General features: G+C 42.2%; 1 protein-coding gene across 1 annotated transcript in view; it reads left to right on the top strand.

The window, feature by feature from the left end:
* Positions 1-23,552, top strand: part of CUNH12orf50 (chromosome unknown C12orf50 homolog) — a 42,803-nt gene extending 19,251 nt beyond the window's left edge. The window contains exons 7-12 of the mRNA XM_019545281.1: positions 3,284-3,394; positions 4,573-4,680; positions 9,864-9,971; positions 10,184-10,387; positions 17,986-18,078; positions 21,437-23,552. Of these exons, the coding sequence (XP_019400826.1) occupies positions 3,284-3,394; positions 4,573-4,680; positions 9,864-9,971; positions 10,184-10,387; positions 17,986-18,078; positions 21,437-21,462 (650 nt within the window). The 3' untranslated portion in view covers positions 21,463-23,552. The remainder of the gene's footprint in view (positions 1-3,283; positions 3,395-4,572; positions 4,681-9,863; positions 9,972-10,183; positions 10,388-17,985; positions 18,079-21,436) is intronic.
* Positions 23,553-24,542: the final 990 nt, after the last annotated feature.

A 24,542-nucleotide genomic window follows, 5' to 3' on the forward strand; every position in this document is an offset into this window, starting at 1 on the left:
CCCCCGCCATGGCAGGAAAGAGTACTGGGGTCAAACGACCCCAGCAAGATGCTCATCCAACCTCCTCTTAAAAACCCCCAGGGTAGGAGCCAGCACCACTTCTCTGGGAACTTGGTTCCAGATCCTAGTCGCCCTGACCGTGAAGTAGCACTTCCTGATATCTAGCCTAAACCTGCCCTCTGCCAGCTTATGACCGTTATTCCTGGTCACTCCTGGCAGTGCACAGGGGAATAGTGATTCCCCCAATGCCTGCTGATCCCCCCCGATTAATTTATAACAGGCCACTAGATCCCTGATCATGCAAGTGGCCCTCCTCTGGACCCTCTCGATGCTGTCCACATCCCTCTTGAAGTACAGCACCCAGAACTGGATGCAGTACTTCAGCTGCGGCCTGAGCAGTGCCGCATAGAGGGGGAGGATCACTTCTTTGCTTGAGATGCATCTGTGGATGCATGACAAGGTATGGTTGGCCTTCCTGACTGCCTCCCCACACTGCCGACCCGTGTTCATCTTGGAGTCATAATTATGATATGACATAATCATAAATATGACAGTACTGCTGGGCTATATACCTTAGCTAGCAAAATAGATGCAATACAAAGAACAGCAATGTTTCTGTGGAACATGAACACCAGATTTTAGAGAACGCTGGAGCATTCTCTAGGTCTAAATTTGGACAATATCTACACAAACTGGCAGATTTACTGCAAGTAGTAGTTCTTTAATTAGTATCATAGAGAAGTAGAGCTGGAAGGGACTTCCATAGCTCATCTAGTCCAATCCCCTCCCTGTTGCAGGATCATTCCTATCCAAACTATCCTATGCATATCCATAATGTAATTGAGTAAAACTACTGTCAACCCTGACACAAGATGTAACACCCTAACCTACCACAGGTAAAGCAGGGGGATGTCCTTCTTTTGTAAAAGGTTGTTAATATATGATCAAGAGATCCCAGGTAGAGGGTCACATCCACTGCTACAGATGAAAGCAAAAACCCCCACAATCTTTCCTGACCCCCAGATATGGTGATTGGTTTGACCCTGAGCAGAGGACCAAGACCCTGCAGGCAGGAACCTCTGCCTTGTAGTCCCAGCAGGAGCATTGGCATACCCCTGTCAAAATCCTAGCCTTGGCTGCAGCCAACACTCAATGCCTGTGAGGAAAGCTTAAAAAAAACCCTGATGCATGTAGCAGAGATGGGGGGGAAAGGGGGCAGAATTCCCTCCGAGCCCCATGGAACAACTAGCAAAGCCCAGAAGCATAGGCAGTACCCAGAATAGAAAATAGGCATAGCTAAGCCTGTATCATCCCCAGCTAATGGCTGTTCAACCTCTTCATAAACGCATTCAGTGATGGAGAATCCACAACTTCTCTAGGCATTAGTTCCACTGACTCACTGTTCTGACAGTTAAGAAGGTTTTTTTCTTGATATTCAGTCTAAACCTACTTTACTGCAACTTCAAGTCATTGGTCCCTGTCCAACTACTCTCTGCTGCAAGAGGGAAAAGGTGTTCTCTCTCTCTTTTATAGCAGCCCTTCAGGTATTTGAAGATTGTTATCCAAGCTCTTTATCATCTTTATGGACCACCTCTGGATTATCTCCTCATCCTTTTTAAAATGTGGATTCCAGAACTACACACAATACTCCAGATAAGGCCTAACCAGTGCTGAGTAGAGAGACCCTGAGTGTGTCTACATGAGATGCTTTACTGCACGGTAGACTAATCTGCTGCATGGGAAAGTGTCACTGTCTACATGTGCTGACATTTACTGTACAGTAAATTGTTCTCTGCACACTTAGCTACTACCTGTAAATACGGTTAGTAAATGTGCACATGTAGACACTGACTGGGAATAAATTTGTGTCCGGTCAGCCCCAACACTATAAGGGGGAATCCTTGTGCAGTCTGGAGCTGAGTGGGAGTTGTCCCAGAAGGGACAGTTCTCAGCCATCTCTGGGCTGCTCAGAGAAATCCTGGTGCAGCCCAGAGCTGGCTTGGAGCTGTCCCAGAAGTGGGACAGCTCTGGGCCAGCTGCCAGTTGTACACAGAAGCCCTACTAGGTATGGGGCATGTCCCCATGTGCAGGTGGCCAGGAGAGTGCTACAGATGACCCCTCCTGATGCGCAAAGGGCCAGAAGAAAGCTGCTGCTGAAGATGGCAGAGCTCTCCTGGCCCTGTGCATATGGGGACCAGCACCAGACTCTCTGCTATCCCCTAGGCTAACATCTAGGATGAGGCTGGATCTCCTCTTGGCTGCTGCAGGGGACCAGAGCAGAGTTAGAGCAGCCCTGTCCTGGGCTGTTCTGTTGAGAGCAGATTTGCTCCAAACAGGGAGCACATGTAGATTGGCTCCTCAGGAAGGCTTACTATGCAGTATTAATTGCACATGTAGACATGCCCCCTATCACCTGTGTAATTAAAATCCTTACAGTGAAATGAAACAGTTAATCATTGGCAATACAAATAAATATGTTTGATATGTGTGCGGTAAACATTGTTTGCTCTTAGTATGATCTAGCCTAGTATTCTTTCACTGAATAGGGACAGACCCAAGTGCAAGAAATCCTACAGTAGGTAATCATGGCTAACATGTTCCATAATATGTTTCCTTCTGATCTTAAGGCAAGTTTATGTATTTCTTCTAAAACTATGTATGTGTGGGTGCATCTACATGTCACCGTATGTCACCATAACGATGTGCTACGTTGCTGTATGACAAGGAACATAGTGATCACATGAGTCTACACGTGACCGGCAACTACTTCACTGTAGTGGTGCGTTCCCTTGTTTTAGCGCGCCGCTATGGTGAAGTAGTGGCTAAAACTAACTGTGCACCGTGTGCATGGCGCAGTATGGGCAGTCACTGTGCTTTCTTACTACTTCCAAAAGGAAGTACTAAAGCCTAGTGCAATAACAATGTCACTGTAGGGAGATATGTAGATGCACCCTGTGTGTAATACCCACTTGACAATTCACAAGTTTTAATACAGTAAGTCGTATTTTCTGAATTAGCAAAATTTAAGTGTATTGCCTCAGCTTTGTACTCTGTGGTTTAGTTCTGTTATGTCTTTTTGGTATCCATATATGTTTTACTGATAATTCCCCATTAGTCTATATAAGAAAATGCTAATTTATGTGTCTCTTTCCAAAAAATCAGTGTAAGCCTGAATTGTACAGTGTTATTCATAACTTCATTTACTATCCCATATCCATTTATGTGTCACAAATGAAATGAGTCAGTATAAGTTGGCTAATACTTTTCCTTTATTGCTTCCCAGGTGATGGTGTTTCAGTTCCAGCAAAGTTTCACAATATAAAAAGACAAGGAGAAATAATAGTATCATTAAATGGAAACACCAGGACGGACCTTGGCTCCTTTGAAAATGGAGGTAATTACTTTAAAGTATGTGTTGTCATTATTGAATATCCTATGGTAGATAAAATTACTCAAAGGTTATGAATATCAATAGCACTTAAGGCTTGCAAGTATTCTCCAGTGAAATTTATTTCCACTGTATTTATTTTCTGTAAGGTATTTTTTTCAGTGCTTTTTATAAAAAAAAATTAGTATTTCATATTTGGATCCCACCTATCTTAGCTACAGGGTAAACAAAATATTTTTGATTTGGTGATGAAACAGAGTTGGTTATTTATTTAATTCAGAAAAAAAAAGATTATTTCTGCATTTTACCCTGGCTATAAAGAAACACATATAGTTTATTCAGAAAGACTTGACAAAGAGATAACAGACTGGTGCAGGATGCTTTCAGAAATAGTTATATATGAGAGAATATCATTAGTTAAGGTGAACACACCTCTTATTTTTGGCAGTCACATAGGTCCAGATCTTAAAAGCTGTTTTATCTGTACTGATTTCTTCAGTGAGGTCTTCTGCAGGCATAGGGGTCTGCATCCATGGAGCCAAAGGTAAGTAATTAAGGATGAAGTATTCTCATGCCCTGTAGACTTGAAAATAGAAATACTGGTAAATTCTTTGACATATATTTTGTTATTATTAATAATCATATGGTAAATAAGATAACTCAATGTATTATGAATACCAATAGTATTAATTAAACCCATTAAGCAATTTATATTTATCTAGAATTGGAAATCTCCTATTCTTTTTGAACACTTGGTAGTAGCAAAAATAAGAATTACACAGAATTTTATAAATATGCTTATCTCTTTCTTTGAGCCCTATGCATATAATGTGTGATAAATGCATCTGTTTTAATGTTGTATAAGCTGTTATGTAGAAGTATTTGTGTAGCAGGAGAATTAATTATGAAAATCCAGTCAAACTGAGAAATGAGTTAAAAGTATCTTAAATTTCCACTTATCTGAGCTTTATATATTACATATTACATATAAGTTTCCTGTTTGCTTCTAATTTTTAGAATTTTAATATAATATATAGTTATTTCACTAAAACTAGTAAAAAGTATATGACAAAAAGTATGAAGTTAGTAGTTTGCATTCTTCACACTAAAACTATATCAAACTATTTTATCTTAATAAAGACATGACATTTATTTCCTTTATTCCTAATTTTGTGATTCTGTAGGGGGTGATTGTTATATGCCACAGAGGAACCGAGTTGGTGGAAGGAAGAAAAATGAAGCATTAAATGGGGGAAAACAGTTAATTATATCAAAACCTTCAGATATAAAAGGTATTGAGTAATTATTTATATTTCTTGTATTTTTGGAAACTGTTTTTGCTCACTTTGTAATTAGGCTGAATATATAAGGCAAGAACTGTATCTTCTACTACAGACATGCAGTAACTTGATGAAATGTCATTAACATCTTGGTTTCTTTCATCCTTATGAATATGGATAGTAATATTTTTATGAAGGCCCAGTTCTCTCATTGACTTCAGTGTGAGCAAGATTATTATCATAATCTTCTTCAAAACTAGGCCCAGATTCTATTTTACTTATTGGATGGGAACCAATGGTTATGTTCATAGTCCACCCTTTTAAGTCCCTGAAAAAAAAAAAAAAGTAGCTGGGTCCACCTCCTCACTGCTTTCTATGATTTAGTCTTAAGGCTAAGATAACTGCAGGTTATGAATGCCTGCTTATGTACCTAATACTGGTACGTGGCATAATATCTGGCCCAATTTGTCCAATCCTGAAATGAAACGTTGAGCAAGTCTTAACTCCAGTGCAAGTTAATCTGTATTAAGGATGTGTGGCATCCCACAGAATCAGGTCCCTAATGGATGCCCTAAATCAGCAAAATTATCAAAGACATTAACAAGTATACTTGAAGTCTACAGGGGCCTCAGTTTGCACTACAGAATACCAAAACATGTTTGAGATGTTACATGTTTTAATGCAATATTTTGTCGGCTGAAAAATATTGGCTAGTTTTATTTACATAGTCATTGTTGATTAGTCATTACCTGCTTATCATTTGGATGTTTTGAAGGGAAAAATAAAGGATAAATTCTGACTATAAACTACAGATATGTCAAAAAATAATAAAATGTTCCACATAAACGTATGTAGTGGAACTTTAGAATTCTTCCCAGCATGACCTGAATGGACAAGAAGAAAAAGTAGTGTATATGCAGGTCAGCTAGAGGTAAGAGGAGACCGTGTCATTTTTTCTTGTAGGAGAGCAGGTAATATAGTATTAAAGGTCTTGCCAGCTGCCTTTCAGTGGAAAGTGTGTACCTTTCAGTGCAAAGATTTCAGTACAATCATATATTAGGGCTATGCAAAGCTTCAGGTGCTGATTCGACTCAGAGGAGATTCGGTATGATTCAGCAGCCAAATCTCCAAATCTGAACTGAATCAGGAGACTAATCAAAAGGGTCTGAATTGTTTCAAAGCTCTTTGAATTGATTCAGAAAAAATTTGAAGAGCTTCAGAGATTTGGCCGCTGCAGGGAGCTGGACCTGGGCTCCGTGCTGGTAAGTAGGGAGTGGGGGCTGAAGGTGTGGGGAAGGGACCCTCGCTAGGACCCATCCCCTGCCTGCTCCCCCAGCCCCTCTGAGTACCCTGCAACTCCCACCCACTCTCCTAGCCCCTTCATGGCTCCCCCGCCTGGGCCTATCTCCTGGTTCTTTAAAAAATAAAAAGGCCTTGCACTTACTGGCTGCTGCAGCAGCCATTGCAGCATCTGGGGGCTCGTGGCAGAGCCCCCTGTGCATCTCAGGGCGGTAGGGGCAGGGGGGATCACCCTCCTACCTGTCAGGAGACAATGAGTAGGGGCATAATTTTTTTTTTTTAAAGAGTCAGGAGCTGGGCCAGGCAGGGCAGGCATGGGGAGCTGGTAGAGCGGGTGCAGGGTTGGGGCTCATGACAGAGCCACCTATGCAGCGCAGGGCAGCAGAGATCACCACCACTCCCCCTGCCTGGCAGCAGCTGGTGAGTGCGGAGCTTTTTTTAAAGATCTAGGAGCTGGGGCTGGGCAAAGCAGCCATTGAGAGTGGGCAGGGAATGGGGCCTGTGTGATTCAGAGGTTCGGTTGATTCGGCAGCAGCTGAATCGATTTGGGACAAGTGATTCGAATCACCAAATTGAATCACTTTCGGCCCAAATCGGCTGAATCTGAATCTGAAGCGAATACTAGCCACTTCACACAGGCCTATCATATATATATATTCATACACACACACACACACACATATATACATATACAATTATTAATGACATCTATCAACAACCTGGTAGGATATGTGATAATGAAGAGGTTGATCATGAAGACTTCCTCCTCAGCTAAGTGAAGCATTTGTGATAAATATTTAACAACTGTTTTTACTAGGATGGCCTCAAATGTTATCAGTTAGGTTTCAACTCTTGGCAATGAATGTTGTTCCTTATGGTAATGGATTTCAGTTGCTTTGTTTATGTGACTATATTCAAGCACCTAGCCACTGCTTTCTTGTTTACATAGGCAAAAACATGGAATCTAGCCTTGGAAGCCTGTCTCTCTACAAGGTTACCCAAAGCTTGTTATAACTTTTATATAATGGAGGCTGTATACAAAATGGAGGTATTTATTAGGGCTGTGCGAAGTGGCTAGTATTCACTTCAGATTCGACTGATCTGGGGGACAGTGATTCGATTCAGTGATTCAAATCACCGTCCCAAGTCAATTTAGCCACAGCTGAATCAGCCAAATCTGCGAATCGGCCCCTTCCCCTGCCTGCTCTCAATGGCTGCCCTGCCTGCTCTCTCAGCTCCTGGCACTTTGAAAAAAAGAAGTCCCCAGTCACCACCTGCTTCCAGATGGGAGAGTGATCCCCACTGCCCTCTGTTGCCCCATGCTGTGTGAGGGGCTCTGTCATGAGCCCCCTGATCCCTGCCTGTACTCCCAGCCCCACCAATGGCTGCCCTGCCTGGCCCCAGCTCCGGGCCCTTAAAAAAAAATAAAGTAAAATAAAAAAGCCCTGGCTCACCAGCTCCTGCTAGATGGGGGGGCCATCCCTGATGCCCCCCACTGCCCCATACTGTGTGGGTGGCTCTGCAACAAGCCCTCAGAAGCCCCAAGGCTATTGCAGCATCTGGTGAGTCAGCACTTTTTTTTTTTTTTTTAAAAGAGCTAGGAGCTGGGGCTTGGCAGAGCAGCCACAGGGGGAGCTGGGACAGGGGACAGGAGGCAGGGGACTCGTGGCAGAGTCCCCCGTGCAATGTGGGGCAGTGGGGAGCAGCAGAGATTGCTGGTGAGTGGGGGCTTCTTTAAAGAGCCAGGAGCTGGGGTCAGGCAGGGCAGCCATGGGGGGTGGTGCTGGGACAGGTCCTGCCAGATGGGGGGGGCCATCCCTGCTGCCCCCCTTCCCCCATCCTCCAGCTCCCCCTCCACCACCCCCTACTTACCAGCATGGATTCCAGGTCCAGCTCCCTGCTAAAGCAGCAAGTGGGGACTCCCTGAATTGCTGAAGCTTTCCAAATCTTTTCCAGACCAATTCGGAGAGCTTTGAATTGATTTGGACATTTTAATTGGTCTCCTGATTTGATTCAGATTCAGAGTTTCAGCCACTGAATCAGGCCAAATGTCCTCCAAGTCAAATTAGCACATGAAGCTTTGCACAGTCCTAGTATTTATGCCAAGGCCATTAATGTGTTTTTTACACTCAGTAACGTAGGGTGCTGACAGATGTGCAGCTCCCTGCTCTAACTCATGGCTAGCCTCTCCTCCACCCAGTCCAGCCCCGCTCTCAGGTCTCATGCTGTCTGCAGGATGGGAATGGGGAGAAGGAAGGGGGTGGGTTTTGCCCAGCCTGAGTTGGAGGGGGAGAGGCTTGGGGAGGCTGTGAGGTGAAGGGGCTCCAATCCACCTATCCTCACTCCAGCTCAGGCTGGGCAAACCCCAGTCTGGAGCTCCTCCACCTCCCTTCTCCCCATTCTCATCTTGCAGACAGCACTGAAGATGGGAAGCCCTGATGATCATGCACAGGGACTGCCAGAAATTAATCATGGCACTTTGCTATGAAGCTCCTTCCCATTAAATGAGGGTTAATTTGTTGTGTAATCAGGTACTTTCAAAGTGCTCTGCAGCTGTGCACTTCTGTCAGGGCACAGCTGTAGAGCACTTTCAAGGAGCTAATCATATAAGAAATGTCACTTCTGTCAGCTCCCATAGTTGCTTTTCTGTGCTTTGGATCAATTTACATGGAATTCTACTCTGGGTGTAATATATTTGCTTTTGAAAAGGACTGTGATTTGCACATGCATGCTGCATAAGAGGCCTAGTTCATAGTTGTAGAACAGTGGTTTTCAACCTTTTAAAATTTGTGGACTCCTAAAAATGTTGAATGGAGGCACAGACCCCTTTGGAAATTTCAGATGGAGGTGTGAACCCCTTTGAATTGTAAGCGTGGATAATCACATACTTTTGATTGATTGTAGTCATATTTTGTGGACCCCTTAGACATAGTTTGCCAACCCCCAGGCATCCGTGGGCCACAGGTTGAAAACTATTGTTGTAGAATAGATGCGTGAATTACAGTGGATATTTGTAGGCCATAAAATCTATGACACCTCAGTGTACTATTAACTCAGATTTTCTGCCTTTTATTTAGGCATAATTTGAAGTATAGTTTGGTCAAAAAGCATTACTTTAATAATACTGTATTTTTAAAACTAAATTTGAAGTCCACTTGCAAGATTTCATGAGTTTTTTCCTTTAATACACTTCACATTTTTTGAAATATCATTTGTTTTTAACGAGGCAAAACTTGCTCATGTGTCTACTTATCATGACTGTTTTCACAATTAGCTTTTTACTGTGTAAAAGAAAGCTTTTTGTCCAAAAAGAGCTTTATATGAAATGTGGGAAAGTAATTCTAGTAATTCTTTTTTCAAATCACCTTGTGGTAATTTGATGAATAAAAGGGGTCCTTTCACTGATGGACCACAACTGCTTGACATATAGTTAAGATGCAGTTAAAATATAGGAAATGAGCCCAAAGACCACAAAGCACGCAATTGCTATACAAGGACACAAAGGGAGTGGAAGAGATTTCTTACACCTGCTTCTCTTTGAGGAAAGCAGTAGATAGACTATTAGTGATGGTGGTTCCAATAAAGCTAAAGAACCCAGTCATGAAACACTAACAAAATAAGGGGATGGGAGAGAAGTAGGAAGCAGGGTATAACAACCTGACTTCCCAGGCTGTCATGTCAGCTTCTGATACTGGGGAATGTAGCAGAGAAGAAAAGGTTTTTGATGACCACAAAGGAACCTCAGACTATCAATACTTAAACTGAGAGAAATGGCTTTTGCAGATTGGTAAAACAACCCTGGTAATGATTACATCAGAGGGGAACCAGCAAAATAAAGAGATTTCATCATATTGTATATTTTCAAAAAGTGAATCCATATCATTATATTCCTTTAGGAATGAACTACACTGAACCTATAAAGAAACATCATTTTAAAGGAGTGAAGAAAAAGAAATGGATTTCTGAGGAATCAAAAAACTCATCTAGTACATATATGGGGAAAGGTATCTTAAGGAAATACTTGACTAATTAGTTTTAAGTAACCAATTAAAAAGGGATAATGTCAGTTTCCATTTCTGATTCTCTGATGAGATTAAACACAACCTCCTATCAATTAAAAGGTGTGTTTTTGTATACTGTGTATCCTTTATACTGATATGTCAGATATTGAGAACTATCTTGAAAGTTTGATGTAATGTATCTTTTCTACTTCCAGCAATGCATGGTTCTCACTCAAAAAATGAAGCAAATTGCCGAAGAAGTTATCAAAGCCAGAATTCTGAGACTGCTTCTTATATTCCTTCTCTAAAAGCTTCTGGGAGAAGCACTTCCTTCTATTCACCAGAACCTGGAAGATCAACAAATGTGACCAACAGCAACATCAGCTTCAGTAAAGAATCCAAACTGAATATGTCTACAGGTGGGCTCTTAATTATACAAGATTCCTTGTCATCCTGCATACCATTGGGTCAATTATTCCCTGCATCAATATATTTAAGTGACATTTGACTCATGTCAGATAATCTTAAACAGATTATTGCAAAATCCAGAAATAAAAATGAGAAAATGTCATTAAGTTCTGGGGAAACCAAAAAGTAAAGGAGCCACAATTTGCTTGAGTAGCAAGTCCATTATATGCAAAAGGTCCACCATAAATTAGTTCCCACGTCCAGTCACTTGTTCTACCTGAGGAGAAGGGAATGGCCTATGGCCCCATCCCTACCATAATAGAAACTACTGTCCATTGGAGCACTAGTAATAACTGCAGTCCCTAGCAACGATTTTGACTAGGTCTTGAACAGGAGTGAAACAGGACAGGAGGAATTTCTTGTAAACCCAAGAACGATTGATGATAATTTAGCACTGAAAATTTCCTTAAAACTTGTTGCATCATAGGTTGGGAACAGCTTATTGCCCTAATCTTTTGCATCTTTCTGGTTTGAGTTACTCATATGAGTTTTAAATCTGTCTTCTGAGATCTGCATAATTTGTAGAGAAATCTTGAAGTTTCTTAAAGACAGCATTGAGTATTTTATCAACTTATATCCCTCATGTGGCATGCAAACAGATTTAAAATGAAACTACTCCAAGGTTCACTATGTTAGAGTTTACTGAGAAAGTTATTGAAATTCTAAGCTATATACATGTTCATAGTATTTCATCCTGCACAGTCAGGCTATGATCTAAGCATTGCTTTTATACCATCTGATCTTCATTAGTTTCTTAATTAAATCCATTATCTACAAAGCATTCAAGACTTTTCAGTCAATTGGTTCAGGTATTATGTTGTCTCAGTCTTCTTTAGTTATTCTAGGGGGGGTTTTTGGCCTTATTTCTTCTTACCTTTATATATGTGAAAAGGTAATTTAAGAATTCAATAAAGAGAGAGAGAGAGCACAAAAGGCTATGCCATGGTTTAGTGTAATTAAATTCTTTTATAATGTAATTAATTTTAAAGCATTTTAAGATACTTTATAATCCAGTGTTCCATTTTTTACTTTAGTCTGTGTGCTGCATATTAATTCCAAAGATTATCTAATTGAACAACTCAGTAGTGAAAATCTTAGTTTCTCCCTAACAGACACTCAGCTTCTTTTTTCCCCTCAACAGGAGACCAAACAAACATCCTTCTTATGATATTACTTTCTATTATACAAACTGGGATTTGGACATTACTGAAGCTTTTTATATATTTTTTAAATCTATTGTGGCATTTGGTGATGTACAGTTTTAAGGTTGGTTAGTTGTCACTTTCTATTTCAGCCAGTCTGAAGACAGAATTAGTATTCTGCCTGCAGTTCTTTTAGAATGGCAACAGTGACATTTTCTTTCTGCACTTGTTCCATCTTTGAAGTAACCCACTGCCTTCCTGGCAATACCTAGTACATGTCAGGAATTTGAGAAGAAACCTTCAGGTCAGATTCTGAGGTCCTGTTTCTTTCATTCTGGCAGTCTGTTTTCCAAGTATAGCTTAAAGTTTGCACTATGGCCTTTTCTTTATTTTTAACTTCTGACCTGTCTTATTAAACTAACAAAACTTTAACTATCACTGGCAGTCCAGGAGCTTGGCTTTTCCTGCCCTTTGTGATTTCTGTTTCCAAAGGTATTTCTGGGAATTAGCAGTGTTTTTTTGGACAAGCTTTCATTTCTCACTGCTGTCCCAAATAAGGTCATAGCCATACCACTCCATCAGAAAACATGACAGAGCCATCACAAATTCTGGCAATTTCTTTTTTTTTTCCTTTTTCTTTTCATAGATTCATAGATTGTAAGGCCAGAAGGAACCTTGGGAGATCATTGGGTCCAGCCACCCTGCACCAAGCAGGAAAGATAACTGGGGGTCAGTTGACCCCAGCAAGGTGACTGTCTAGTCACTGTCTTCCTTTTGAAGATTTCCAGGGTAGGTGATTGTGCAGCCTCTGGAGGGAGCTTATTCCACAGTCTGGATACCCTGACTGTAAAGAAGTTTTTCCTAATGTTGAGCCTGAATTGCTTTTCCAGGAGTTTCTGACCATTTTGTGGCTAGTTTTCCCCTCAGGTGCCCTGGTGAGCAGTTGCTTACTAAGCCCTTGATGTACTCTCCTAGTGTAGTGGTAAGCTGCTACCAGGTCCCGTCTCAGTCTTCTTTTCTTCAGGCTGAAGAGTCCCAGATCCCTCAGCCTTTCCTCATATGGCTTGCCTTTTAAGACTGATCATCTTTGGACTCTCTCAAGCTTGTCTATGTCCTTGTTGAAATGTGGTGCCCAGAACTGGGTGCAGTACTCCAGCTGCGGTCTCACCAGCGCTGAGTAGAGCAGAAGAATCACTTCCTTGGTTTTGCTGGAGATGCATATATTGATGCATGACAGAGTCTTATGTGCCCTACTGGCAACAGCATTGTATTGCTGGCTCATATTCACACCATGGTCTATTATTACCCCCAGGTCCCTTTCATTCGTGGTGCTAGTCAGTTTGGTGCTGCCAAGCCTGTAGGGGTGTTGGGAGTTGCTCATCCCAATATGGAGTACTTTACATTTCTCAACATTGAACTTCATCAGATGTTGATCCACCCAACTTGCTAGCCTGTCTAAATCTGCCTATATCTGTAGCCTATCTTCAAGTGTGACTACGCTTTCCCATAACTTGGTGTCATCCACAAACTTGGCCAGTGAGCTCTTTCCCCTCACATCCAAATCATGAATAAAGATGTTGAAAAGTATTGGACCAAGCACCGACCCATATGGGATACCCCTGCCCACTTCTTGCCAAGATGACACAGATTCATTTGCTGTGACTCTCTAGGTCCTATCCTGCAGCCAGTTTCTCACCCAATTGACTGTCTCAGAGTTAAGCCTACAATCCTCCAGTTTTCTCACAAGAACATTGTGGGATACTAGATCAAAGGCCTTTTGGAAGTTTAGGTGTACAATGTCAACCTGTTCTCTCATGTCCAGGTAGTGAGTTACCTGGTCATAAAAGGAGATGAGATTGGTAAGGCAAGACCTGCCCGTGACAAAATCATGCTGGCTGTCATGCAGAATCTCACCTTCTGCAAGCTTATCACAGATAGATTCCTTGATGAATTTTTCTAGGATTTTCCCTAGGATGGAAGTTGGGCTGATTGGCGTATAGTTACCTGGATGCTCCCTCCTGCCCTTCTTGTGGATGGGCACAACACTGGCCCTCTTCCAGTCCTCAGGGACTTCTCCAGAGTGCCACAAGTTGTAGGAGAGTTTTGCCAGGGGCACTACAATGGCTTTGGCCAGCTCCTTGAGCACTCTCAGATGAACATCATCCAATCCCACTCGTGTGTATATATATATTTTAATTGGTCATAAACCGATTCTGTGGCAATATTAGGAGGGTGATTATTTCTACTGTGCTCATCCTGTACTGTACCTGGCATTGTCTTCGCCTTGGTCTGGTGAAAGACTGAAGCAAAGTAGTCAGTCAGGTGTTCAGCTTTCTCCTGGGTGCCAGTAACCAGCTCTCCTGAGTTGCTGAGCAATGGCCCCACACTTCCACTTGTTTTTCTCCTGTGCCCTATGTACCTAAAGAAGGACTTGTAGTTGTCCTTAATTCCCATTGCTAATCTAAGTTTGGTCGCCACTTTAGCCTTTCTTATCTGTTCCATGCAAATGAGGGCTGTCATGGAATAGTCCTTCTAGGGGCCTGGCCCAAGCTTCCATTGTTTATAAACCTCTTTCTTCTTTCTTAAGAGGAAGCCAAGAGGTCTTCCCAGCCCTTCTGTTACCTTTTCTCCTCATGGGAATGGACTTCCTTTATGCTTCAAGGATCATGTCCTTAAGGAACAACCACTTTTCATGCATACCTTCGGCCTTCGGTCCCTGGACCCACAGCACTTCCCTTATTAATGACCTAAGCTTTTTAAAATTTTGTGTTTCTGAAGTCCAAAACTTCAATCCTTCTATCAGATTTGTGTGCCTTATGTCGGGCAAGTGAACGTGATGGTTTTATGATTGCTGTCACCCAGACTTCCCTCTATATTTAAGTCAGTCACCAGGTTGTCTTCTTTGGCCAGGACCAAGTCTAGCAGAGTGTCACCTCTGGTTGGCCCATGTACCTCTTGAGTCAGGAAGAGCTTTTCAAGAGACTGTTAGTTTTTCTCATACTCAGGATGACACCCTTATATGTGAAATTCCAGGATAGAATGGTCTCAGACTATTACAGACATTGAGAACATCCTCCTCTTTAACTTGTACATATCACACAAACAAAAGCTACATTAAAAGGTCATTATTAAGGTTTTCATCAAGCATTTGTAAGTTACACAGCATTTGAAAATTATTTTTTTAATGTCTGTGCTTACTAAAATGTCAAATATAGCTGATAGGCTACTATCTGCTTGGAGTAATTGCAACTTCACAGTTAAGGTCAAGTTATTTATTGTACACACAAAGATGAATCCAACCTAGGTTCTTTTTCTATGAAAAACATTGCATTTTCCTCAAATTTTAATAACTTCACGTCTGACTAAATCTCATATATTTTAATCATTTTCAGATCAGTAATTTCTGAGTTTCTATCAATTCAAAATCAGACTAAAAATGTATATTCTGAGTGTAATGAATTTTAGGGATCATTAATGTAGAGGGGTAGAATATGTTAATTTAGTAGAGAGTATAGGAATCCTTTTGGTATTATGGAATCATCAAAGCATTTTGTTAATCAGAAGAAAAGATATTAATAGCAATATTTGTTACAATTGCATCTGTATGCTATATGGTTGGCTAGTGTGAAAGATACTCTGTTATGAGGAAGTACATGTAATGGTGTTATACCCTTTTTAGTTTCAGAGCCCTCCTCCCTCTGACATGCTTGGAATAACAGAGATTTGTTGGGGTAGCTCGCATGAATGGACCATTGTCATGGGTGGATACAACCTGTTCAGGAAAGACAGGCAGGAAAGAATAGGAGGAGGAATTGTGCCTTATGTAAAAGAACAATATGATTTCTCAGAGCTCCAGTATGAAACTGTAAATAGACCTCTTGAAAGCCTCTGGGTTAGGTTCACAGGGGACACCAACAAGGGTGATGTCATGGTGGGTGTCTGCTATAGATAGGGTGTACAGGATGAGGCTTTCTTCAGACAGCTAGCAGAAGTTTCCCAATCACAGGCCCTGGTTCTCAGGGGGTACTTCAATCACCCTGACACTTGCTGAGAAGGCAATACAGCAGTGTGCAGGCAAGCCTGGAGGTTTTTGGAGAGTACAGGGGACAACTTCCTGGTACAAGTGCTAGAGAGGCCAACAAGGAACCATGCTGTTCTTGACCTGCTGCTCACAAACAGGGAAGAATTGGTGGGGAATGTAGTAGTGGATGGCAACTTGAGCAGCAGTAACCAATAGATGCTTGAATTCAGGATCCAGAGGAAAAGAAGGAAAAAAGGAGAACAACAGAGTACAGACCCTGAACTTCAGTAAAGCAGACTTTGGCTCAATCAGGGAACTGATGAGCAGGATCCCCTGGGAGGCCAGTCTGATGGGGAGAGGAGTTGAGGAGAGTTGGTTGTACTTTAAAGAAACCTTACTAAGGGTGCCGGAATAAACCATCCCAATGTGCCAGAAGACTAGCAAGTATGGCAGAAGACTAGCTTAGCTCAGTAGAGAACTCTTCAGTAAGCTAAAATATAAAAAGGAAGCTTATAAGGGGAAACTTGGACAAACAGATAAGGAGGAGTATAAGGGTATTGCTTGGGTATGCAGGAATGAAATTAAGAAAGCCAAACCACAATTGGAGTTGCAGCTAGCAAGGGACTTTAAAGGTAACAAGAAGAGTTTTTACAAGTATGTCAACAACAAAGGGATGATCAAGGGCAGTATGGGTCCTTTACTAAATTGGGGAGGCAACTCCCAGAAGACTGTGATGGGATTTAATAGCAGTCTTCAACTACCTGAAGGGTGGTTCCAAAGAGGATGGGGCTAGATTGTTTTCAGTGGTGGCACATGACAGAACAAGGAGCAATGGTCTCAAGTTGCTGCAAGGGAAGTTTAGGTTGGATATCAGGAAAAACTTGCTTAGAACACTGAAGCAGGTTACCCAGAGAGGTTGTAGACTATTTATCCTTGAAGGTTTTTAAGATGTAGCCTTGGGTGGGATCATCTTGTTGCCCTGTGGGGTCAGGCCAACTCTCAGGATCTCAATATTGCACTGTTAAGACAGGAGGGCATGACACAATTGCACATATACAAACACACAAATCAATTAGGTGCATACACACACACACTACCAGCTCAGGCACATAAACATCCAAACCAGCCTAGGCACATGCATACCTTTCACCAATTCAAGCACATACACTATACACCCCAAAAGTTAGACAAAAATCAATTGTCCATACCTGCACACTCAGTACACATACACAGATTACTAATTCATATATTATACACACAATGATATATACACACACACACACTCACCAGTTTACACACGTATAACCCACCTACACATAGGTAAGTTCCTAACTTGGATGGCACGATATATATGTGTGCTTGGGGTACCTGGGGGAAGGTTAAGGTGAGAGAGAGTTAATGTGTAGGGAGTGAAATTTGTCAGAACTCAGATTAGAACCAGTGGACTAGAGAGAAACTTGCTGAGAAACTGAGGCTTGGGGTTTCTTAAGGTAGATTGGGGCTGGAAACTGAGGCAGACAGCTGAGATATTGGGGCGGGTGGGGCAGATAAGTGGTGGCAAGGAGGAGACAGCCAGGAAAGAGAGAGAGGCAGAAAACTGGGAGCTTGGGGCTGGAAACAGGCTGACAGAGTAGAGACTGGGGGGACAGATACATGGTGGCAAGGAAGAAACAGTCAGGAAACAGACAAAAACCCAACTCAGGGTTTGAAAATAACAGGTTTATTAAACAGATAACACACTACACAACCCTGTGAAGTTATTGGTACACACACACACACACACACACACACACACAAGCACTCACAATGGCAGTAGGAGAAAGAGACTAAGTGGAAGGGTTGGAGTCCAGGTGGGGAAGAGAAGCAGAGTCCAAGTCCTTGGTTGAAGAGGGGGTAGGGGGTGATAGCTACCTATCCAGGCTGGAAAGGGATCCTTGTCCACCAGGAGTTGTCCAGAGGGGCGAGTCACTAGCAGGGCCTCTGGATGGATAGGTAATGTGGCATGGTGCTGGTCCAGATGGAGAGGGCATCCCAAAGAGTCAGTCTTCACTACCCCTTTTTATGGGGCAGACTACCTCTGATCTCCTGTGGGGAGGGCCTGTCCAAGCAAGGTCAGTCCTGTTCCAGAGGGCTCCAGGTATTCTTATTAAGCATGTGCAGGCTTGGCACAGTGGTGGGTTGCCTCATCTTTTGTTTCTTGAATGCTGATGGGTGGTTCCAAGGGCTGGGTCATTGGTCCCAGTACTGGTGTTGATGGTTTTGTCATTCAGAGGGAGTTGATAGTTGATAGTTTACTTAATAATATTGTTTAGCTTGTGTAGCAGGATGAGAATCTTTGTACTATAATTGCAAGCAAAAGTATAAAAATATATATATTTTCTTACAGACAAATGCACTTCAGCATCTTACAATGCACCAATTTGGAGAAAAAGAAGCCCACATACAAAAGCATACTCTAAGTCTGAAAAAATCTATTCAGGTACCTGCTTTAAAGCATTACTTCCAGTACATGTTAAAAATGACATCTCTGTTTTAATTATGTCTCCAGCTAGAATCAGGAAAACACTTAAAAAGGGTATCCAGCCTAAAAATTACTGTTTTTAAGTGGTACTAAGAAGTCTGAGTTGTTAGCTCTTTCTTGTTGAGACTATGTTCTTTTACACATTAGCTCAAGAACTACTTCTTACAGGTCACTATTATGTGTGCTTCTAATATGTCAGACAGATGCATGACTTCCTCTATAGACAAGAACTAGGCAGTTTTTACAGAATAGAATGGCCAATGGCTTGTAGTGGTGGACAAAGTAGTATGGTTTTGTAAACTAGATTACCAAAAGTTGGGCTTTCGTCCCTTTCTAGTGGTTTCTCTATGTATAATATTTAATATGCAGCAGCTGGAAGTTAGGGGACTTATGCCCAGAGCCACAAAAGGACTTAGGCACCTAGAATGCCTATACATGAGCAGGGAGCGGTTGCTCCAATGGACTGTAATTCCAATGCATTGGAGTAGACTCAATTAATCAGTTCTGCTGGAGCATGACAATTACCATGCTCCAGCAGCCTCCCACATCTCACGTATCAGCGTTCCCACACTTCAGAATGGTGGCAGGCGTGCTTTCAATCTGGCCAGTGGAGCTATTGAATCCGGCTTACAGAGCTAGAGTTTGGCAGTGTTCAGTGGCAGGAGGATCTGCTTGCACTGCACCATGAGTAGCTGGATGGCTGGGTGGCTGCAAGCTTCCCTGTGCCTCCACACGAGGCTACGCTCTTCAGCATTTAGTGTTGGCTTATGCAGCTCCTCACTTAGCTTGCTGGCTATTCTGTGGTGTATTCACTTTCATGATACTTTTCTCTTTATGGCAATAAAGTATAATTTCTATTATAAGTTCTACACATCTAACTCAGCTGTGGATTTCACTTTGGGAGCTGGGTAGGTGCCTAGAAGTTGGGTATGGTAAACCGTAGTGGCATCTTTCACTCATCATCTATCTGAGACAAGGAGACCTATCAATTACATAACTTGTACTGCTTGTGGTGATGTCTCTGTGATCCTCTCCTGGTTCCAGGTATGAGAATTGCTAGGTGGTTCAGGGTAAGTTCTTTCTCTACTGTATCAAAAAGTCTTACCTGGTCCTCAAAATTCTTACTTTAACCAAAATCTTCTAGTTAACAAATACCTACTAATGGGTTGGAATGCATTGCCTGACCTGCTGGAATTGATGCTGCTAAATTAGTAAGTTTTTCAGTGCAGTATCAGGCTCCATGGTTGACTAACTGAGGTTTTTAAACAACCTTTAACAGATTTTTCCATTTACTTATATTTACTTATATTTTTGCAAGTCACCTATATAGATTGTATACATGATGTTGTACATCTTTAATACGTACAGACAGTGTGGCAGAGCAGCATTGGGGTGCTCACCACTTAGTGGGCTGTTGCAGGTGACAGATAAGCCTGCACGGTGAGCAGCAGGGAGACCCCCCCCCCCGGTAGCCATTTAAAGGGACAGGGTGTGTGACAGCACCTTTGGCATCTGCCACTTTGAGGCTGAGAGCAGGCAGCTGGCAGGTGTGGGCAAGCCCTGATGAGGCGGCCATTTTAGATCCAAGCTCACATGGCTGAAGCAGAAGTCTGCTGCAAGCAGCTGAAGAACAACACCTGGCTGAGCTGCTGCTCACAACACCTTGGAGGTAAGGGCAGAAGCTATGGGGATTGCAGGAGTCTCCTGGTCCTGGGTATGACTGAAAAGTGCACCCTGCTGGGGAAGCATGGTTTGGTGGAGCTGCCCATGGCAGGGTAGCTCCCCAGAAATGCCAGGCCAGTTGCCACTCCAGTGAAAGGCAGGGAAGGGCACCTTATAACTGCAGCCCCCACAACATGGTGGGTAACCCAGGGAATACGGCCTGTGTTTGGAGGGGCCCAGGAAGGTGGACCTATGTAAGAGAGAGTGGGCGAGCAGTGCTACAGCCTAGACAAAACCTTTGACTGGTCAACGCTGGAGCCAGGACTAGGATGATAAAAGGGCTAGAAAACCCACCGTGAGGGATGCACAGAGCCAGGGGGTCTGGGGATCAGACTAGCCTGGAGGTGGGCCAGGGCTGACGTGGCCAAAGGTCTCAGAGGGAAGCCACACCCAAGAGGGAAAGAGGTCTAGGGAGCTGACAGCCCAGAATGAGGATGGAGTAGACCACCTGAGTAGGAAGGATCTAGTTGTGGTCCAAACTCAAATGTCATGGGGCCCAGTGTGAGGCCAGAGCCATTAAGACCCTATGATGCCATCTGCAATGCATGGGCCACAGTGTAGGGATGATATGGAGCTGTGGACAGTGTCCCCTGGCATTGGGGCATAAAATGGGCAGCCCCACGCACTTTTACACCAGTTTTAGGAACAGCAAATCATGGCAGGCAAGACTGGGTGGACTGCCCATACAGGGACAGGTGGGCAGGCTATGTTGAGATCCAGCTCCAAGTTGGCCCCCTGTCACAGACACATAGTCACAAAAGGTTAAATTCAGTAAAGGACTGAGGTGCATAAATTCAGTCCAAAATTGCAATTCAGATATCTCTTGTTCTGTTGTTGCCCACCCCTGGAGGCATTTCAGCTTACTAGATAGTATTTTCCTGGCCTAAGCAGCTCAGCCCTGTCTCCTACCTAATTCTAGTGGAGATCCTGAAAACATGTGTTGCTCAGCCTAAGTCTTTTGGTAGGTTGTTTGTTTGAGCCTCTCATACTGAGGAGGAAATTAAATCCAGGTCTTCCACATCCAGGTGAGAACTCTCAGCCCTAAGCTATTACATATAAGGTAGGTGATACCACCACCACTACATAGTGCATCCTTTGAAAGAATATTTATAGGCACCCACCATTAAGAGAAAGTTTCAGGTTGTGGAACTTAAGTAAATGGAGATTTCTACCTACTGCCTTGAGTTAGATGCCTAATTATGAAGAAGGTGGGATTTCAGATGCACAGTTTTTGGCTAGCTCTGTGGAGCATCCTACTCAGCATGCATGCTTTTTCTGGAACCCAGTCTCACGCATCCAGTTCTCCCTATGCCTAGAAACCAGCAATAAATGCCACTCTGTGGTCAGGTGCCTAAGTCTTTTACTGAATTTAGCTCACAGTACTTAGCTGCATTTTAGGAAGTTGTTGAGTAAAAGATAGTATGGGAATTTGAGAATGTGTGCATATTATTAAGACCTGGCCATTTCTCTTTATTTAAATAAAGTATAAATACTGTTATAAATTCTAAGCATTTATACTCTGAATAAGTCTTCAGAAGAACAGATTCATAATAGAATATACAAAATTTTGCTCTGTTATGTATTTTGACTACAGAGCCAAGAAGAAGTGGAAGCAAATAAAAAGCCAAGACTGGTTTGGAGAAATGAACGAAAGAAAACCACGGTACCTCATACAATTTACAGAAAAAATTATAAAAATGCAAAATCAGAGAACAAGATTACAAAGTACTTCACACTGATGAGCTGAAGATGATAAAATGCAAATTCTAAAAATAAGATGCAAGAAGTACACTGTAGTGTCTCAAACCTGATAAAAATGCAAATTTAAAAAGTCTATGCTGCATGTGTGGTTATGAAGATCTGCGGCATATTCAGTGTGTTGCTGAAGTTTAATCTAGTTGGAAATGTTGACAATTCAAGTTATTGTTTAACTTTGACCTTGGCTGTACAGTACAGATTGAAGCAAACCCTTATTTTTGATCTATATAAAGAAAAGAACCTTGAATCTAATAATAGATACTGCTAGCTGGACTTGCTAGCAAATCTGAGTGGCACTTCAGAAGGATTTCAGTATACATACCAACTTTGACACACTCTACACAGGGACAGCTTTGATATGGTTTTGAATGGTAATCATTTAACTCTTACCCTGATATTTGGTGACTGACTCTTCACTTGTTCCTGAATGTTTGCTATTAATTGCAAGGAAAGGAGAATTGGATTGTGAATAAGATGACTAGACTGATAGTTAACTGTGGTAAATTATTCCAAACATTTTAAAGCTAAAATTTAAGAGATTATTCAAGAAGATGGAGAACAAAGCTGAGAAGATGATTTGAATTCTCAGTGCATTTACAATTAGCAGTGAACATCTGCTAGAGTTTGACTAGGGAACCTCTTTTTCTTATCTTTTCCTCATTTTCCCTGCATGGTTTTGGCTTAGTGAAGCAGAAAGAAGCAACCTGTTATCTGGGAGAATTGATGTTTGGTTCAGTCTGATTCTAGGAGTGTTTTATCAGCCTGTTTCATGAGGAAAGGAGAGAACATTGTGTAGCAGCATGGTGAATGCCCCTTCACTTCATGCTGAGACAGGAATTTGAGGCTGGACAAAGAAGTTATAAAGCATTTAGCAGGAGCAAGTGGAGTGGAATTGGGCAAAAACAGAGATCACAAGCTACATTAAAGAGCACACAGGAAAAGTCCAATTATCAAAGGAACAGAACAATTAAAAGTAAATGCCCTCAAAAGTTTAAAAAGGAGAATGGAATAGTATTGCCTGGAAAACAACCCACAGCAGGTCAAAATTTTGCATGGAAAAGACTGACAAAGAAGAGCAATAACAAATTTACAAAGTAATAATTACAGTCAAGATTAAGATTATGCATAACCTATTACAAATAGGCTTGCAAGATTGCAGAAAATACATCAGAAAGACACTCTCAGAGATGCTGCATCATTAGAATTACAGAGGTATTAGACCTATGCAAGTGGATTCCCGTTCAACCTTCCAAGGAACATTGTTTAAAGTTTCACATCCAGATGTCTGACTGACTGATCTGCCACACCTCATACTCCTGTATAAATATGAATATGAAATTATCAGAATTAGAGCACAGTTTTGAAACTAACAAGTTATCTAAACAACTGTAGTTTATTGTGTGGGTTTTTTAATAGGAGCAGCTGCGCAAGCCTAGAAACAATTAAATGCTTTCCTTTTAACTATTTTCTAGCAAACTTTTGATCTTGCATTACTGGAAGTTTTCATTACAAACCGAAATGAACACTCAAGTCCAACCAGACACAGCATGTTTCAGTTTCAGTTTTAATAAATGGATTCAAGCTTATGGATTTTCCCTGTATGGATTTTCCCTGGTTTTTCCAAGACAGAGAAAAACTTTATTCTTCCTTCATTTTTCATGGTGTTTAAGGTGGCAATACCTCACAAGGGCAGTCGCTCTTACAAGTTTACTATCATCACACATGGCCGATGTCTTGAGATAATTTGGTCCTATCTAACCCCAGCTTTCGCCCTTATTTAGTTTCCGAGCTTATTTCTGTGTCTTAATCCAGATCTGAGTACTCTTTCACAGACTTTAATTATTATGTATAAAAGCTGGGAGATAAGAGGATGCTAATACTTTATTCAGTGTATATGCAGATGAACAAGTTACCTCTGTACATGTTTTAAAATATATTTATTTAAATCAATACCCTTTTAAATTAATACTCTTTCCAGTCTGTACCCCGAGCTTTACCTTTTCGTAAAAGCAAAGTTGTTTTGAAGGATAGTTCTTCTGGAACTTCCTTCTGGAGCTGTGGGATCCAGTGATTCCACCAGTACCTTTTGCTGTGTCCTCTCCAAAGTTTTAAAAATATGTTGAAGTCTTATCCCCCAAAGCATTTAGTAGGACTCAGAAATCTTTGGTCACTGCCTCCTACTGCATCCAATAGATTTTGCAGAAAGCTTTGATCCCAAATTCATGCTGTAACAACTAAAGCCAGTTAACTGAGGAAGATTGCTTTATGCCTGAAAGCTTGTCTAAGATCTCTCTCAACTATACAGTCGGTCCAATAAAATGTAACACCCAAAAGGGCCTTCTTTCACATATTCTCTAGATCAGTGGTATCCAACCTTTTTGACAGATATGCCACAAGTTCTGCCCTCGCTGAATGCCTTGTTCAGTCTGCTGCTCTGCTTCCTGCTCTGTGCTCCGTTCCTCATCTGCTGCTTTATTTTTTGCTTCCTGCCCTGTATTTTCTGCTTCCTTCTCTCTGCCTGATCTGACGCTCTCCTTTCTGTCCCATATCGGTGTGTCCAGATGAGCATGGATGTGCAGTATGCGGTGCCACAGGCCCATCTGTGGCACCACATGTCGCACATGCAGATGTTCCCTGCACTGATACTTTGCAGCAGAGTAGGGTGGGGGTTGACCCCACAAGATCCCAGGGTCCGAAAAAAACATGGCTAAAAAAAGCAGGGTGGTACACATGGCTGCAGCACACACCACCCAAAACTGGAGCTTGGCCAGCCAGAGTCATGCTTCAGCTGCCAGCCAGGCTTCCAGCTGCAGGAGTGCCATGGCTGCAGCTCCCTGATGCCCCCAGGACACCAGGTAAGGCTGCTGGGGCCAGAACAGTTGCTGGTCCCAGCCTTCCCTACCCCACCCAGGCTAACGTGCCATGCACCAAAGAGTGTATGC

The sequence above is a fragment of the Crocodylus porosus genome, unplaced genomic scaffold (assembly GCF_001723895.1).
Source record: "Crocodylus porosus isolate Cpor-Errol unplaced genomic scaffold, CroPor_comp1, whole genome shotgun sequence".
Taxonomy (NCBI): Eukaryota; Metazoa; Chordata; order Crocodylia; family Crocodylidae; genus Crocodylus; species Crocodylus porosus.